At 41.0% G+C, this 18,399-nt stretch overlaps 1 protein-coding gene across 3 annotated transcripts in view; it reads left to right on the top strand.

Moving 5' to 3' along the window:
* Positions 1-18,399, top strand: part of LOC308359310 (S-adenosyl-L-methionine-dependent tRNA 4-demethylwyosine synthase TYW1-like) — a 202,991-nt gene that overhangs the window by 69,087 nt on the left and 115,505 nt on the right. For 2 of the 3 annotated variants that reach the window (XM_080830286.1, XM_080830285.1), the window contains exon 10: positions 10,099-10,217. In XM_080830286.1, the coding sequence (XP_080686412.1) occupies positions 10,099-10,217 (119 nt within the window). Of the gene's footprint in view, positions 1-10,098; positions 10,218-14,383; positions 14,500-18,399 lie in introns of those variants that run through there. The other variant, XM_080830287.1, reaches the window with a different exon arrangement.

Below are 18,399 nucleotides of genomic sequence, written 5' to 3' on the forward strand. Positions count from 1 at the left end.
TTTTGTGGTTACCATGGGGATTACATTTAACATTGATGTAACATTTTATTTTAAAGTTACCGCAGCTTAACTTCAGTAACGTGCAAAAATTCCACCATTACAGCTCGGTCCCCACCCCTTTCAGTTAATTGATGGCACAGAACTACATATTTATACCTTGTGAGCAGAAGAACGTAAACTAGTAATTCCTTTAATGCAGTTATCTCCTAAATTATGTAGGGAACAAGATTTGGAATTACAAACCAAAGTTGGAAAATACTAGTTTTATACTAATAATTTTTTTTCTTTAACTGTATTAGTCTCTTAAATCATGTAGAAAATAAAAGTTACAAACTATTGACACAGTAACAGTAGTTTTCACAGTTGTCCCCATATTTACCTTTATTGGGATCTTCTCCGTATGGCTTGGAGGTACTACGTTGTCCCCTTTCACTTCCCTGCAGGAACCCCTCAAATATCTCTTTCGGAGCAGGCCTAGTGGTCACGAGCTGCTTCAGGTTGTGTTCATCTGGGGATGTCTTGGTTTCTCCCTCTGTTCTGAAGGATGGTTTTGCCAGATATGGAATTCTTGGTTGACGGTTTTTTTTCTTTTCACACTTTCAATATCTTGGCCCACTGCCTTCTGACCTCCGAAGTTTCAGACGAGCGATCTGCCTATATTTTATGAATGATCCCTTGTATGCGATGATTCACTTTTCTCTGGCCACTTCTAAGGTTTATTCTTTGTCTTTTGAAAGCTTGAGTGTGATGTGTCTTGGTGTGGGTCTCTTTGAGTTCATCTTACTGGAGTTTGTTGAGCTTGTTGGATTACATTCATGTCTGTCATCAAATTTGTGGAGTTTCCACGTATCGTTTCTTTATATATTCTCTCTGCCCTTTCTTTTGGGACATGTACAGTGTGCATGTTGTTCCACTTGACGTATCCCACAGGTCCTTTGAGCTCTCTCTGCTTTTCTTCATTTTTCTTTTTTTGCTCCTCAGCCTGGGTAAGTTCTACCGTTTTATCTTCAGGTTCGCTGATTCTTTGGCCGTTTAAATCTGCCCTTGAATCCCTCTAGTGAATTTTTCATTTCCATTATCAAACTTTGCAGCTTCAGAATTTCTTTTTGGTTTCTCTCTAGGCTTCTTAGCTCTTTATTACTATTTCCATATTGTTCACACATTGTTTTGTTTTCACATCTTGCCTTAGTTCTTTGAGAAACTTTAGGACCTTTTTTTTTTTTAAAGATTTTATTTACTTATTTGACAGACTGAGATCACAAGTAGGCAGAGAGGCAGGCAGAGAGAGAGGGGGAAGCAGGCTCCCCGCTGAGCAGAGAGCCCAATGAGGGGCTCGATCCCAGGACCCTGGGATCATGACCCGAGCCGAAGGCAGAGGCCTTAACCCACCGAGCCACCCAGGCGCCCCTAAGACCATGTTTTTAAGGCCTGTCTAATATATCTGCCGTAAAGTATTTTTCAGGAATAGGTTCTGTTGAATTATTTTTTTCCTTTCCAATGGGACATACTTTCCTATGTCTTTGTATGCCCTTTGGCATTTGAATCTAGTCATGTGGTAACTCTGGAAATCAGATTCTCCCTTCCGCAGGGTTTGCTGTTTTTTATTATTGTTTTTGTTTTATTGAGTTTTGTGGGCTTTCTCTGTAAGGATCAGGCTGAGGTGTAAACTTACATCTTTTTCTGAGCCTTTCCCTGGGCATGCAGGGTAACTTTCTGTTTTTCCCTGAATGTTCCGCTGTATGTGAATATTCTAGTCTTTAATGTCTGATTCCATGAAAGGTGAGAGTGTAAAGTGGAGGGGGTAAGAGTAGGTAGAGGCCCTTTCAGTCTCCTGGAAGTCACTTCAGCTAGAGGGGTAAGGCCTTGCCAAAATCCGGATGGGGAGCGTGCAACAACATTGGCTCCACGCCTTTCCGCACCTCTGTGAGCAGAAGCTACAGTTAGCAGTCACGGCACAGGTGCCCAGTGTTTTGCAGGACAGGGTCCTTTTTGCCTACCCTAGCTGCCGCAGAGGGTGTGCGAGCTGTCTCAGGAACGCACGCATCGCTGTCTGCCACATGGCTGGGTCTGGGTAGCTCCCGCTGTGCTAAGAGCTGAAATGAACCGTCCAAGCCTTTTCCTGGAAGTTGCAACCCTTCAACCGACTTGAGTTTCAGAGTAGTTGCGTTGGACAGATTCTGCCAGTGCAGTGGTCCAGGTGGGGCGACGGATTCCTGGTGGGTCCTCCTCCTCCGTCTTCCCTGAATTCACCTCCTGTTTGTACTTTTTAAGGTTTGATCAGTTGGAATTTATTTTGCTCTAGAGTAGGAAAGAAATACCTGAGTTAGGGGTCAATAGACTTTTTCTTAAAGGGCCAGATAGTGACTTTTTAACTTCTGTGGGTCACACGATCTGTGCGGCAGCTCCTCCGCTCTGCTATAGCAGAAAAGCAGCCGTGGGCAGTAAGTACACAAATGGGGGTGGCAGTATTCCAGCGGTCCTGTATTTGCAGAAGCCGGCAGTAGACTGGTTTTGTCCCATCGCTGGCGTTCATTGACCTCTGTGTTGCATTCTCCGTCCTCTGTCAAAAATTTGAGTCTGAAATTTTACCCACTTGTGTATAGCTGGTTAGCTGGCCACAGGGTCATGGATGCTGGCAGAAGGCACAGGCAGTTTATGATAATAATAGCTGTGGCCGGGATGTCATCATTTACTTTGGTTCCGGAGTCGCTGGTGCCCCCGGGGCAGCTCTGGAAGGGCCAGTAACATCTCTGTATGTGCTATAGGAGAGGAACCCCAAGTTTAGGGAAAATGAAGCTCTTAGAGTTGACAGTAATCCTGCCTGACCTTTGTCCTAGAGGGACATCTCCTTATTTTACTGGACAATAAACACACATATCATTGGCTCCAGAGAGAGACACTATATCTTCTAAGGCCATTGACTATACAAACCTTTTTGAAAAGATAGTCTAGAATAAAGGCAGTCAGTGCTGCTTGCATGAATTCAGAGAGAGACCCATGGAGTTCTGTCTCCCAACACCCCGTCTCCTCCCCCTGCACCCCCGTCCCCAAATTGATGTGCATAAAGCCTGCCCGGTGGTGGTGTCTTGCATTCATTCAGTGTGGCTCGGCTGGGCTGCAGCTGTATGTCCTTGGGCTCTCATTTGCCTTGAGGCCAGGAATTCTTGGATTCATGACTCTGAGGCTGTCTGTAACCACCCCCCCCCCCCCCAGGTATATAACGTAGATTTAATTCTCAGTGTGTATTACCCTCAGGTCCTTTCCTTTTCCACCCTTGTTATTTACGAATTTTCAGATGGGAGGGTGCTTCCTTTCAGAATATGTTATCTGAGGATTTGTGGTATGGACAAGGGGGCATACACCCCTTTCTCCCTCTTCCTTCCTACTATGCATAACTCTGAACCTGGGAAAACACAAGAGGCACCAGATGAGAACTTTGAAATATGGTAAGAGGAAGGCTAACTGGTTTGGGACTCCAGGAGTGGAAGAAAATAGGGCAGTAGGATGTTCTACGTCTGTCTAAGGAGGAAGGCTGAGACCCCACGTTTCCTAATCCTTAATTTAGCAACAGAAAACCACCTAAGGAGGCTCATTAACTCCTGGTACGGAACGAGAGTCCCTTCAGCGGGATCAGGCAAGTCCAGGACCATGGCCGAGGGGATCAGTTGGGAGCCCCATGACAGTAAGCAGCCAGGACAACAGGTCTCCTTCCCTGCTGGACCTGAAATTCTCCTCCGCTGTCAGGAGATACCAGGGTGGCCAGGTGAAAGTGGAAGGAGAGAGATCCCTTCCCACCACCTCCTTTTCCAACAAGTGACCTGACTTGTGAAATGCTCTCCATCCCTGCTGGGCTTCCTTTCCCAGCTGAGAGATACCATAGTGGCTGAGTGTCACTGGCAAGATGGGTCAGTGGTCAGCAGTCCAGCTGAGGATGCCTCTTTGCCCTGTGGCCTGAGACTCCCCTGTCCCACTTAGTTACTGGGGCTGTCTGGGGCAGTCGGCCAGAGGCACTGTGCCACACAAGCAGCCTACCCAGGGAAGCCGGCTGGCGTGACACTTTCCTCTTCCACTGAGAGCCCCGCTCAGGGAGCCATCCTAGAGGAGCCCCTTCTACTTCCTCAGATGGTAGCAGCAGAGACCAGTAGGATCCAATTACATTGCAGAGGTTCTGAAAATTAAGTTGCCTTTGGAACCACAGCACACAAAACTGGTCCCGGACCTGCGTGCTCGACCTAAATGAAGTGACTGCCCGCTAGAACAGGAGAATTAAATAGGACCTAGAGTCCCCTAACAGTAGATGGAATGTCTGGGATGCAGTGAAAATCACCTGTCACCCCAAGAACCAAGAAAATCACAACTTGAACAGGAAAAGATAGTGAACTGATACCAGTACCAATGAATGAGATCATAGACTCTCATGATGATTCTCATTCTTCATCTATCATCATATCAGGATGATAGAATGAGATGACAGAATTTAGAATCCTGACAAGGATTTTAAAGCAGTTGTCATAAAAATGCTTCAGCAATCAGTTACAAATTCTCTCGAAACAATTGAAAGAATAAAAATCTCAGCAAAGAAATGGAAGTTATAAAAAGAACCAAGGGGGAGTTATAAAATTGAAGAATACAGTAACAGAAATAAAAAAAACTCAACCGAATGGGCTCATTAATGGAGTGGAGATGACAGAGGATAGAATCGGGTCTTACCACATCAGAAGTATGATCTATAAACAGCATAGCTCGATAGAATTTACCTGATCTGAACAACAGAGCAAACCACAAACAGGATAAAACAAAAGAAATCCACATCATAATACCTTAGAATTAATGATCTGAAAAGTAAAAAAGAAAAGATCTTGAAAGAGGTTAGAGAAAAATGATGTATTAGTATTTATTTGACATCAGATTTCTCATCTGAAATCATGGAGGCCAGAGGGAAGTGGTACACATTTTTCAAATGTCGAAAGAAAATACGTTATGAGCATTAATTCTGTATCTGGCAAAACTGTCCTTCCAGAATGAAGATTAAATAAAGACATACATGATTGAGAACAAAGAATTTGTTGTTTGCTAATCTGCCCTTAAAAACTGGCTAAAGGAAGTTCTTCTAATGAAATGATACAGATTATTGGAGCACAAAGAAAGTCAGGAAGAATGATGGAAAGATCAGAAATATGGGTATGGGGCGCCTGGGTGGCTCAGTGGGTTAAGCCTCTGCCTTCGGCTGAGGTCATGATCTAAGGTTCCTGAGATCGAGTCCTGCATCGGGCTCTCTCCTCAGCAGGGAGCCTGTTCCTCCTCTCTCTCTGCCTGCCTCTCTGCCTACTTGTGATCTCTCTGTCAAATAAATAAATAAATAAATCTTAAAAAAAAAAAGAAATATGAGTATGTGCAGGAGATGATCATTTTCCTCATGATTTTTAGAAATCATATTTGATGATGAAACAAATTAAAATACCACGTAATACTCAGGGCAATGATACTTCATTTAAAAGAGGAAAAGTTAAAGGGAATGGAAGTGATATTTCCACACTTCACATGCGGTATAAAATGTTAGTAGCAGCCGACTCTGAGAGTCACGTATATATGTAAGTGTACACACGCACACGCACACATACATATGCAGTATATACAAAAGTCCTGTATATATGCAAGACTCAGAGTAACTGCTACAAAAACTGTGCAAAGAGCTGCCAACAACTCTGACAAAAGTTTACAAAGGGATACACGAAAAGAAAAAAAAAACCCTCAAGGTAAATTCAGATGGAATACTAAAAGTGTTTAGGTAACCTGCAGGAAATCAAGAAAGAGTAGTGGGTCTGAGAACAAAAAGGAAACAAGCAGGAAACAAATAACAGAATACCAGACCCGAGGACTAATAAATTAGTGATTGCTTCAAATGTAAATATTCTGAAGATTTTATTTATTTATTTGAGAGAGAGAGAGAGCACAAATGGGGGAGCAGCAGGACGCGATGGAGAAGCTTCCCGCTGAGCAGGGAGCCCGATACGGGACTCGATCCCAGGAGCCTGAGATCATGACCGGAGCCGAAGGCAGACGCTTAACCTACGGAGCCACCCAGGCGCCCCTCCAATGTAACTATTCTAAATATATGAACTGGCAGATAACTGGCAGAGCGGGTGAAAAACAAAGGACCCCAGAATACCTTGACAAGAAACTCACTTCAGATCCAGTGACATGGGTCGGTCGAGTAAAAGGGTCGAAAGACTCACAGCCACCAGTAACCCAGAGAGCCGGACTGCCTCGGTCGGGTCAGATCAAGCAGATTAAGCCGGGAAACTTACTAGAGACGGAGAATGACGTTTCATCATAGTAAAAGGATAATCCACACTAAATGAGGTTACGTCAGACACTGGAGGCTTAGAACTGATGTAGGTGAATGGAAAAACCTTAGAAAAATAAAAATGCACCGTTACAGCTGGGGACTCTTTTTTAAAGAGCACACATGTGGGGGGGGAGGGGGCGGGCAAGGGAGAGAAGAGAACCTCAAGCAGACTCCCTGCTGAGTGCGGAGGCTGACGACCCCGAGATCATGACCTGAGCTTGATCAGGAGTCAGATTCTTACTGGCTGAGCCACCCAGGTGCCCCTGTAGTTGGGGACTTTGCAACCCTTTCAGCATCTGCTGGAACTACTTGACTGAAAATCACAAGGATATAGAAAATCTGAGCAACCCTAGTAACTAATAGATCTGGTTGACAGATAAAGAGCATCTTACCCAGCAACAGCAGAATATACACGTTTTCGAGTGCCTGTGGGACACCGGCCAAGACAGACCGTGTCCTCGGCCAAAGAACAAATCTCAGTGGATTTACAAGAGCTGAAATCATTAGGTTGTTCTTTGACCGTAATGGAATCAAGCTACAAATGAGTAATAGAAACAAAAAGAAAATCTCTGTATGGAAATTAAACGGTGCATTTCTGAAAGCCCTGGGCCACAGAAGAACTTGCAAAGGAAATGAAAAAATACATACAAGCGAACGACAGTACGGAGAAACCAGATGTGGGGGGTGAGTCAGGCAGGGGTCCGAGGGAGGTGTATAGCGGCAAGTGCTTATGCCGGAAATGCGGAAAGAGAACAAAGCAGAAATCGATGAAAATCTGAATGCGTGTACATGTGAATGGAAATCTAAATGTAAATCTCAGTAAATGTTGATAGGTTAGAAGACACAGTACAGGAAACTGTCACTTTCCCCCAGACTGATGTGTACGTTCCATGCAGTTCCTACTAGAGTCCCCGTGAGGGTTCTGTAGAAATAGACAGGCTTACTCTCAAATTCGCAGGGAGTGGTCCTGGCCCTAAAATAGCTTAAACAGTGTTGAGGAAGAGAAATAAAGTGGGAGGAATCATATACCTTGATATTAAAGCGTACTGTGCCGCCTGCTCAGCGGGAGCCTGCTTCTCCCTCTCCCTTTGCTCCTCCCCCTGCTTGTGCTCTCCGTCTCTCTCTCCCTCTGTGTCAAATAAATAAAAATAAAATCTTTGAAAAAATAAACTTCACATCTTACATGAAAATTAACTGAAAATGGATCATGAACTAAACTAAAGCTATAAAACTTACAAAAAATAGTTATTTTATTTTTAAAAGATTTTATTTATTTACTTGACAGGCAGAGATCACAAGTAGGCAGAGAGGCAGGCAGAGAGAGAGGAGGAAGCAGGCTCCCCACTGAGCAGCGAGCCCGATGTGGGGCTCAATCCCGGGACCCTGAGATCATGACCTGAGCCGAAGGCAGAGGCTTAACCAACCGAGCCACCCAGGCGCCTGAAAAAACAGTTTTAAAAAGAGCAGCGTGTCGTCCTTCTTCTCAAATGCCTCTGTCCCTTTATCCTTTTAGCCCTCCGGATTCAGTGTGCGCGGCACCCCTCTGGGAAGTCCTCTCCGCTCCTGCAAGGCCGGCTGGCTCGGTGTCCATCTCACGGGCTCCGGTAACGCCATGACGGACACTTGGCTTTTCTCTGCTTGCCCAGCATCTGGGCCTTTTCGTGTTTGGGGAATTCCCTGTGACATTAGCTTTGTTGAGCGCAAGGACCCACTGCCTGCTTCGGAAGCCGAGGAGGAGAGATACTGTTGCCTGGTATCTCGGGCTGGCCGCGGGTGTAGCACTGTCATTGAGGGCGGTGCTTGCCTTTGCCTGAGACTGGGAGTGTGAGGTGAGCGAGGAACAGGACCTGGGACATGGACACCTCCTCCTGGGCTCATGGCAGCAGCCTCTGCTTCTCAGGGCAGGTGCCGGCGATGGTGTCCCGAGAGTGATGGCATCGGAGGGATTGAGGGCTGGTCCTGCTGCCAGCCGGCCTTCGTTCCTGCCTTTCTAAAGAGTCTGTGAGCTGTGGGGTCCTTTTAATAAATCCCTTTTCTTTTCAGCCATCGTCAGTTTCTGTTGCTTGCAGGAGACTCTTGATTGATTCAAATACCCTATTGTAACAGCATTACCCATTTTGCCTCTTTTTTTTTTTTTTAAGATTTTTTATTTATGTATTTGGCAGACAGAGATCACAAGGAGGCAGAGAGGCAGGCAGAGAGAGAGGGGAAGCAGACTCCCCGAGGAGCAGAGAGCCCGATGCGGGGCTCGATCCCAGGACCCTGGGATCATGACCTGAGCCGAAGGCAGAGGCTTAACCCACTGAGCCACCCAGGCGCTCCCCATTTTGCCTCTTTACTTGATATTTCCTCATACTGAATCATGGTTGGGGGCTCTGTCTTACTCATTCTTGTACATTCAACATCCGTCCTGGAGGTTCATTACCTTATCAGTACATAATGGAATCTTCAGGTCTTCTACTTCGTTTCTCCTTTAGTGTTGGTTTCCCTCTGACTTTGGCATTTGGAAGGCTTTTATTTTTAGTTTCCGGTGCTGTTTGCAGGATTTGAATGTTTTGTTTGCCTTTTGGATATTTTATTGGGAAGTTGAAAGAGAATTTGTAGTTACCTTGAACAGTATTTTTTCTTAGTTTTCTTTATGCAAGTCCCAAGTGAGATGAACAAGGGAACCTTTTTTATCAGGGCAAAAAATAAGACTTTGTGATCAACCAACATAGTAATCAAGTTGGTAGATTTTTTGGTTATTTTCTTTCATTGTGGGTAGCGTTATAATGTTAACGCACTGATATATATATATATCACACACACGTGCGCACGCACACACACACGCACACACACGGGCTCCTCGCATCTCCTCCTTTGTTCCTGTTGATAATTCAGTCATACTTCGGTCGCAGCTGAGATGAGTCAACATCAGTTACCTTGGGTAGCTCTGTTTTGACCCTCCAGTGGGGAGTGCCTTTGAGCACGCCTCCTTAGCACCCTTCCTCTTTTCTCCACTAATAGGAGCCAAGCCACCATAACCTTATTTGCATAGCTTCCCCCCAGATTTTGCTCTTTCTGAAATCCAGCCTGTCTTGCAGAATTTCTGGATGGATCTTTCTGATGAGACCTCAGACAGCTTGATAATGTCTCGGGATTCCAACCCTAAGTTGATCTGCACTATTTCTTCAACTTTTCATTCTTACTACACTCACCATGGTTTTACGACTCATATATTAAATAGTGTCCTTTTTGGGAAAAATGTCATTTACGTTCATGTCCCCTTAACAGTCTCAGTATGTTCAAGTTCTGCCCTTCAGTTGACACAGACTGTCTTTCAGGATGCATGCCCTTACCCACCCTCCCTCACTCCTCCCTCACTCAAAGCAGAGATACCCTTTCGTGTGAGTGCTGCGCCCTCTTCTTGGAGCCTATCGTACCTATCCCTTAGTTTTCTGTATTATTGGACTAATATTATTTGAGGCAGTTGAATGGATTTGAAAGTGCAAGCATCAGTGGCCTTCTCTATAGATCTTTCAGAGTTAATGAATCATAGGTTTATTTCACTGGGTTTTAGAAAGCTTAAAGGACCATCAAAACCCAAAGCACCATCAAAACACTATAATGTTAATTTTCTGCATCATGCTGATACCAGTATTTATGGTTATGAAATGCACATTTTTTTCTTAAATATGATGTACTTGGTGTTCTGTTTCCTTGCCTTGAGGATTTTATCCAGATTATCATTTGTTTTTTCACTTTCACAGTCGATGCTCCGAGGGAGAGGAGGTTGCTATAAACATACATTCTATGGCATTGAAAGCCATCGTTGCATGGAAACTACCCCAAGCTTGGCTTGTGCAAATAAATGTGTCTTCTGTTGGCGGTAAGTAAAAATGAATGGCTGTGGTGACCAAATATATAACCATCTGTAATAATCAATTTCTGTTCAGCATTGCACGCAAATTTACCTAAAGCTCTCCTGTTTCTATAATTAATCTTTTTCATTCCTAATATATTCATGCGTTTGGTGGTTTTCCTTGATTAGTTTTATCAGGGGTTTGCCAATTTTTTGTCTTTCATGAATCCTCTACATTATATCTTTGTTTTCTTGTTCATAATCTACTACTATTTTTTTTTGCCCCCTGTTCTTTTTGTAACTTAGATCATTAACTCATTAATACTAGTCTTCTATAAGTCTTTAATCAAAAATTTTCATCTAAGTACTTCTTCAGCTACATTCCATAGATTTTGATTAGTTAATTATTTTCAAAATTTTCTTAAATTTGAATATAGTTGACATACATGATAGTTTCAGATGTGCAGCATAGTGATTCAACAAGTTTATGCCCTGTGCTGTGCGCACCACGACGGCAGCTCTCATCTGTTACCATACAACACTATGACAATACACTGGACTGTATTCCCTATTCTCTGCCTTTTATTCTTATGACGTATTTATTCAGTAACTGGAAACCTGTATCTCTCACGCCCCCTCACGCATTTTGCCCATCTCCCATCCCTGTCCCCGTCTGGTAACCATCATTTCTCTGTGTTTATAGTTCCGATTCTCTTTGTTTCTTTGTTTATTCATTTGTTTTTAGATTACAAATATAAGTGGAATCATATGGTGTATTTGTCTGTGTCTGTCTGCCTTATTTCATGTAGCATAATACCCTGTAGGTCCAACCAAATAGTCACATACGGTAGTGACTCGTTCTTTTTGTGGCTGAGTAATAGTCCATCACACGTGTCCCACATCTTCTTTATCCGTTCCTCTATCAGGGGACATGTGGGCTGCTTCCATATCACGGTTATTATAAATAATGCTGCAGTAAACAGCGATACATACATCTTTTTGTTTTCTTTGTGTAAATAAATACCCAGTAATGGAATTATTGGATCATATGGTAATTCTATTTATAATTTTTCGGGTAACCTCCATACTGTTTTCCACTGTGACTGTACCAACTTACAGTCCCATCAGCTGTGCACAAGGGGTTCTTTTTCTCCATACCCTTGCCAACACTTGTTATTTCTTGTCTTTTTTGTTCTATTCTGACAGGTGTTAGGTGATAGCTCCTGTGGTTTTGATGTGCGTTTCCTTCCTGACTGGTGATGCTGAGCATCTTTTCATGTGTCTGTTGGCCATCTGGATGTCTTCTTCTGAAAAGTGTCTGTTTAGGTTCTTTGCCCATTTTAAATCAGATTATTTGCTTCCTGGTGTTGAGTTGTATGAATTCTTTAATTATTTTGGGTAGTAACCCCTTATCAGACACACCAGTCTCTGTAAGTATTTTCTCCCAGTCCTTTGTCAGTTACTTTTTAATTTTCTCTTGATTCATTCTCTCTGATTTCGTCCTTGGCTTTCTTTTATTGCTCTGCATGGTAGTGGTAGGAGAAGTGAACCATCTCTGTGTTCATTAAATACCTGTGGTTTGACACCTTTATATTCTTGTTTTTTGTTTTGTTTTGTTTTTTTAAGAGAGAGAACTTGCAAGCTGGGTGCTGGGTCGGTGGGGTGGGGCTGTCCAGTGGCTTAGGCTGAAAAGCTCTTCTTTCTCTAACTCACTGTATCCACTTGTATGCCGAATTCTGTTTTACATTCTTTTTTTTTTTTTTTAAAAGATTTTATTTATTTATTTGACAGAGAGAGATCACAAGTAGGCGGAGAGGCAGGCAGAGAGAGGGGGGGAAGCAGGCTCCCCGCTGCGCAGAGAGCCTGATGCGGGACTCAATCCCAGGACCCTGGGATCATGACCTGAGCTGAAGGCAGAGGTTTTTAACCCACTGAGCCACCCAGGCACCCCTGTTTTACATTCTTAATGTTTCATCCTTTAGCAAACAAAATGATTTAATACTTGCCAGTCTATGCCATTTCTTCATTTATCATATTGGTACAAGAGCTGTAATTCTTTTTTTAAAAATGGTTTTATATCATTGATCATAAAAGTAATCCATGCTTACTATAGAAACTTTTAGAAAATTACAGAAGGTATAAAATATAAAGAGAAACAAGTCTTTGTCATTCCAGAATCCAGACAACTGTTGATGCCTTGGAGCATTTGCTTTCTTTCTCTTTTATCCCCCCGAGTCGTCTTATGTTTTCAAAAACATGTTGAAATCATTCTCTACTTTCTGTTTTTTATCCTGTTTTTATTTTTTAAAATATAAGACTCTTGCTCTGTCATTAAATTCTTACAGGCATAAACTTTTTGTTTTGAAATAATTCTGGATATACAGAAGACTTAGAAAGATAGTAGAGTTTCTGTATATTTTTCACCTAACTTTCCCCAATATTAAGTAAGACCTTACTTAACTATGGAACAGTTATCAAAACAATTATCAAAAATAATCAAAAAGAAATTGACATTGATGCAGTGCTACTAATTAAACTAGAAACTTTGAGTTTCATCAGTTTTCCCACTAATGCCCTTTTCCTTTCAGGATGTGGTTTGGGATCCCTCATCACATATAGTCGTTATATCTCTTTCGTTTTCTGTCGTCTGTCACAGTTCGTCAGTCCGTCCTTCTTGTTCATAACCTCAACTCCTTGGAAGACTGCTGGTCACAAATCTCGTCGAATGTTTTCTCGTGGTTAGAGTGAAGTTACGGATTTGGGGGAAACTACCATAGGAGCGATGTGACCTTCTCAGCAGGTCCTATTCAAGGGATACATGATAACATTCTGTCCTATTCCGGTGGTGTTAGCCTTTATCATTGGATTAAGAGGGTGTCTGCTAGGCTTTCAAGTGTGAAGTTACACCTTAACATTTTTCCCCTTTGTGTAATTAATAAATATTTTGGGAAGATACTTTGAGTCTATGCAAATATGCTGTTTCTCTTTAAGCATTTGCCCACTAAATTTTTCGTTCATTGGTGGATTATTACAAATTATTACTTTGGTGTTCCACTGATTATTTTTTTTTACATTTAATAATTGGACTGCTTCTGTAAGGAAGACTGATTTCTCCCTCATTTTAAAATTTATTATTATATTAGTTTGGACTCAAGAAAATCCAATACTGTTGTTTATTTACTTCATTGCTCATATTTTTCTAGCTTTGGCCATTAGTAGCTCTGTTGGGTTGGCTTCTGTGTCTTTTCTTGCATTTACAACAAACACTTGCATATTATCTGATTCCAGAAGAGGCTCCAGGTCTAGCTTGTGTTTTTCCTGCCCAGCTTTGGGGTCAGCCACTTTTCTAAGGAACTCTAGTTCTTCTTACTGAAGAATGATACTTAGACTCCAAAATTTGGATGCTTGATATGCTCCTTTATATTGAGGTATTAGTGCTTCCAGGGCCTCTCAGCAGATAGAAGTAGAAAATGTATGTGTATCTCTTGGTGTATATTAAAATACACAACTACGAGTTTTTACTAGTATCTTCAACTCCCATCAGCATCATAGAGTTCATTCTGTTATTCCTTTTGTGCTTTTTTGTAACTTTTTTCTTGGACAGTCAGGAACCCAGCCTGGCCCTCATCATCTACAACATAGTAACTTCAACCTTAGTTATATGCATGTGAAGGACTTTAGAATTACAAACTCACACCTTTGTGAGAAATAAATTTATCGTAGGGTGGATTTTTCTGGCTTTGGCATTAGGATAATGCCAATCTTATAGAATGAGTTAGGAAGTGTTCCCTTCTCTTACGTTTTTGGAAGTTTGGGAAGAATTGGTCTTGATTCTTAAAATGATTAGAGGAATTCACCAGTGAAACCTGTTTTGGGGCTTTTCTTTGTAGAGAGGTTTTTGAATACTGATTCAATTACTTGTCATAATTTGGTTAAGATTTTCCATTTCTACTTGAGTCAGTTTGGGAATTTGTATGTTTCTAGGAATTTGTTCATTTCATCTAGTTTATTTAATTTGTCGGCATATAGTTGTTTATGGTATTATCATGAGCCTTTATTTCTGTAAGATTGGTAGTGGTGTACTGTTTAATTTCTGAGTTTACTGATTTGAGTCTTTTTTTTTTTTTGCTCAATCTAGGTAAATGTTTACTGGTGTTGATCTTTGCAAGAACCAGCTTTTGGGTTCATTATTTTTCTCTTACGTTTTTCTGTTCTCAGGTTTCATTTGTTTCTGTTCTGACTTTTGTTATATCCTTCTGCGGCCTTGAGCCCAGTTTCCTGCTCATTTTCTAGGATTTATGGTGTGTAGGTAGGTTACTGGTTTTTTTTTCATGTGAGTGTTTACAAGTACAGATTTCTCTCCGAGCACTGTTTTAGCAAAATTCTGTTCATCTGTAGTATTTTGTAATTTCCCTGTGATCCTCTGCTTGTTTAAAACTGTTGCTTAATTTCCACTTATCTGTTGATTTTTCAGTTTTCTTTCTGTTTTTTATTTCTGCTTTTATTCCATTGTGGTTGAAGAAGATATTTTGTATGATTTCAGTCTTTGAGAATTTATTGACACTTGTTTTATGGCCTAACATAGGGTGCATCCTAGAAAATGTTCTGTGTACAATTGAAAAAATAGTGTAGATTGGTTTTTTTTGGGTGTTTTGTTTTGTATATGTCATAGGTATTATTGGTTTATCATATTGTTCAAATGCACTATTCCTTTTTTGATCTTCTGCCCAGTTCTGTTATTTAAAATATGGTTTTTGAATTTTATAATTATTAATATAGAACTATATTTTTCTTTTAGCTTATATATTTTTGTTTCATATATTTTGGTGCTCTTTTATTAAGTATGTAGATACTTATAATTGTTAATATCTTCTTGATGGATTGATCTGTTTATCAATATATAATGTTCTTCTTTTTCTTTTTTAATGTTTTTTGACTTAATGTCTATTTTGTGTTATATGAGTATAGCTCCCTAAAGTCTTTTTTGATTACTATTTGCATTAAATGTTTTTCTTCCTTTCATTTCTGTCTGTGTCTTTGGATCTAAAGTGAATCTCTTAGGCAGTATATTGTTGGATTTTTTTAAATTCATTCTGCCAATCTCTGGCTTTTAATGTAGATAATTTAATCCATTCACATTTTGCTCTTTGTTTTTGTAAATTTTATATCTTTTATGTTGTACACCTTATTACTGTCTTCTTTTAGTGTTTGTTTTTTGGTTATGTACAGTTTGACTCTATTATTGTTTCCCTTTCTATACATGTTTTAGTTATTTTCTTGGTGGTTATTCCTCTGGGGATTAAAACTAACCTCTTAAATTTACAACTGTCTACATTTAATTTTCTTTATCTGTGGCAGTTAAGTTCTGTGAAGTGGCACGAATGGTGCATTAGCAAATACTAAACTGACTTTTAGGGGAAATAAAGGATTAAGTTCTTGGAGTCCTCTTGTCACAACGTGTTTGCCATCTTCTCAGTATGTAACTTTGTTCTCTGTGTGTTTCTGTGTAAAGATGCCTTATTTTACATATACTTTTGATTCATTAACATTGAACTTGTGGCCAACAGCATTATAATTCTTGCCTGAATGAAGCTTATCTAACACAGACATTTTCCCTCAAGGCACATGGTAGTTTCTTGTGATTCAGAACACTACACCGCACTTTGGCCCTGTGCTTGGGAGCTATTTTAAATAGCAACATTGCTAAGAAAAAGCACAGAATGCAGAAAGTGGGACATTAAGTTGACTGCCACAGGAACATTGTTTGCAGTATAAAAGCTTAAACAAGAAGGCGAAGAGAACATTGTGTTGTTTGACCTCATTTGGGATGTATGTACTAGACTCACATTTTTTTGCTGCTCTGTGAATGACCATGAATGACCATAAATATTGACCTCAAGTATTGATTTTGGGGTTACAGATAAATTTTAGGAAGTAGGTAATTTGGCAAATATGGCATAAGCAAATAATGAGGATTGACTTTATTTTGAACAAATACCACCTTTGGTTCAACAGTGTTCAAAACTTTGCTCATACAAAGCTTCATTCCTTCTTTATGTTGTCACAGGTTACAGCTTTATGCATTGTAGGCTTATTAACAGAGATTTATGATTATTGTTTTATACATTTATTTTTTAAATTGTATAGGAAAAAAGAGGTGCTACAGTCCAAAAAGTTCAGTTATACAGACTCTTTTGTATTTGTAACAAGCTTTATGTTCTATATTTCTTTGTGTGGTGCAAGTCTATCTAGTGTCCCTTCTTTTCCGCTTAAAAGGGCTGCTTTTAGCACTTCTTGTAGTGCAGGTCTGTTAGTGATGAACTCCCTCAGCTTTGCCTCTGGAAATGCCTTATATTTCCTTCAGTTTTGACGAATAGTTTTGCTAGATATGGAATTCTTGGTTGACATTGTTTTTCCTCTTAGTATTTTAAATATATTATCTCACTACTTCTTGACCTACATGGTTTCTGCCGAGAAATTGGCTGTTAATCTTACTGAGGATCCCTGGTATGTGATGAATTCTTCTCTTGCTTCCTTCAGGATTCTTGAACGCTTTGTCTTTTAGCAGTTTGGCTATAATGTGTCTTGGTTTGGATCTCTTTGAATTTATTCTGCTTGAGTTCCTTGAGCTTGTTGGATGTGTAAATTAATGTCTTTTATCTAATTTGGGAAGTTTTTAAAGTTTTTAACCATTATTTCTTCGTGTATTCTTTGTTCTCCTTTCTCTGTTTCCTCCTGGGACTTCCATAAACGTATGTGGGTATTCTTAGATGGTGTCGCTCAGGTCTGTAAGGCCACGTGCGCTTTTCCTTTTCCTGCCCCTCAGACTGGGTGACGGACACATCTTCAAGTTTTCTGATTCTTCTCAAAGCCTGCTCAGTCTGCTGTTGCAACCCTCGGGTGAATTGTTCATTTCAGTTCTTTGACTTTTTAGTTCTGAAATTTGGTTTCTTTTTTTTTTTTTTAAATTGTTTTTACCTCTTACTTGACATTCTGTGTTTGTTCAGACATTTTGCTTGGTTTCCTTCAGCTCTTTGACCATGTTTAAGACAGTTGACTTAGTCTTTTTCTAGCAATTTAAGTGTGATGTTTGTGCTTCTTCAGGGACCGTTTTTATTATTTTCTCCTGTGAACAGGCCATACTTTCCTTTCTTGTTCTTATGCTTTGTGACGTTTTCTTGAGCACTGCACATCTGGGAGATTATGATGTGTTAACTCTGGAAATCAGGTTCTTCCCATTGTTCAGGTTTGTTTTTGTTGCTTGCTCTGGGTTTTAGTTGTTTGTTTGCTCAGTGAGTTTTCGAGACCATTTTTGTACAGACCCTGTACGGTCTTGGGTATTACCTGTGAAGCCTGTGTTTTTGCGGCCAGGGAATGTGTTGATAGAGATCTCCTTGAGCACCTGGAGTGAAAGAAAAAAAGAGGCCCTTTCCTGGTCTTCGCAGGTTGACTGGGTGTTGGGGGCATTCCTTCGAAACGTGGCCAGGCTGCAGCCGCCTCTGCTTTTGTCTTCACTTCCTGTTCGTGCTGAGCTTGAAAATCAGTTGTGGGTGAAGGTTGAGTGTCTTCTCAGGGCTTTTCTTTCTTTTTTTTTTTTTTTTAAAGATTTTATTTATTTATTTGTTGGAGAGAGTGAGCACAGGCAGACAGAGAGGCAGGCAGAGGCAGAGGGAGAAGCAGGCTCCCCGCCGAGCAAGGAGCCCGATATGGGACTCGATCCCAGGACCCAGGGATCATGACCTGAGCCGAAGGCAGCTGCTTAACCACCTGAGCCACTCAGGCGTCCCTTCTCAGGGCTTTTCTTAGCATGGATTCTGTCTGGTGTGCAGTAGGCTTTCTTTATTCCCCGGTGTATGAGATGCTTTTCAGTGCTTTGACTCACCCGGCGCTCTTTCTCCGAGCATTTCTTTCCAGGCGTTCAGCTAACTGTGGTTTTCTTGAACTGTAAGGCCTTGGTGTAGTCAGCAGCAGGTTGTTTACTTATCTACTGCGATCTGTGTGGAGTTCCTTTTTTTTAAAACTATGACTACGGAGTTTTTTTGAATATAGATGGATGAATAGTATAATGAACAAAGCCAGTCATGTTCCGTTTGTCTACCCCAGTTCTCACTATTTTGATGCAGATCCCAACCATGATATTGTTCTGTCTGTACATACTTAAGTTGACAGATAATATTAAAAAAATGACCTTTTAAGAAAGAATATAGCC

The sequence above is a fragment of the Martes martes genome (genome assembly GCF_963455335.1).
Source record: "Martes martes genome assembly, chromosome: 18".
NCBI lineage: Eukaryota > Metazoa > Chordata > Mammalia > Carnivora > Mustelidae > Martes > Martes martes.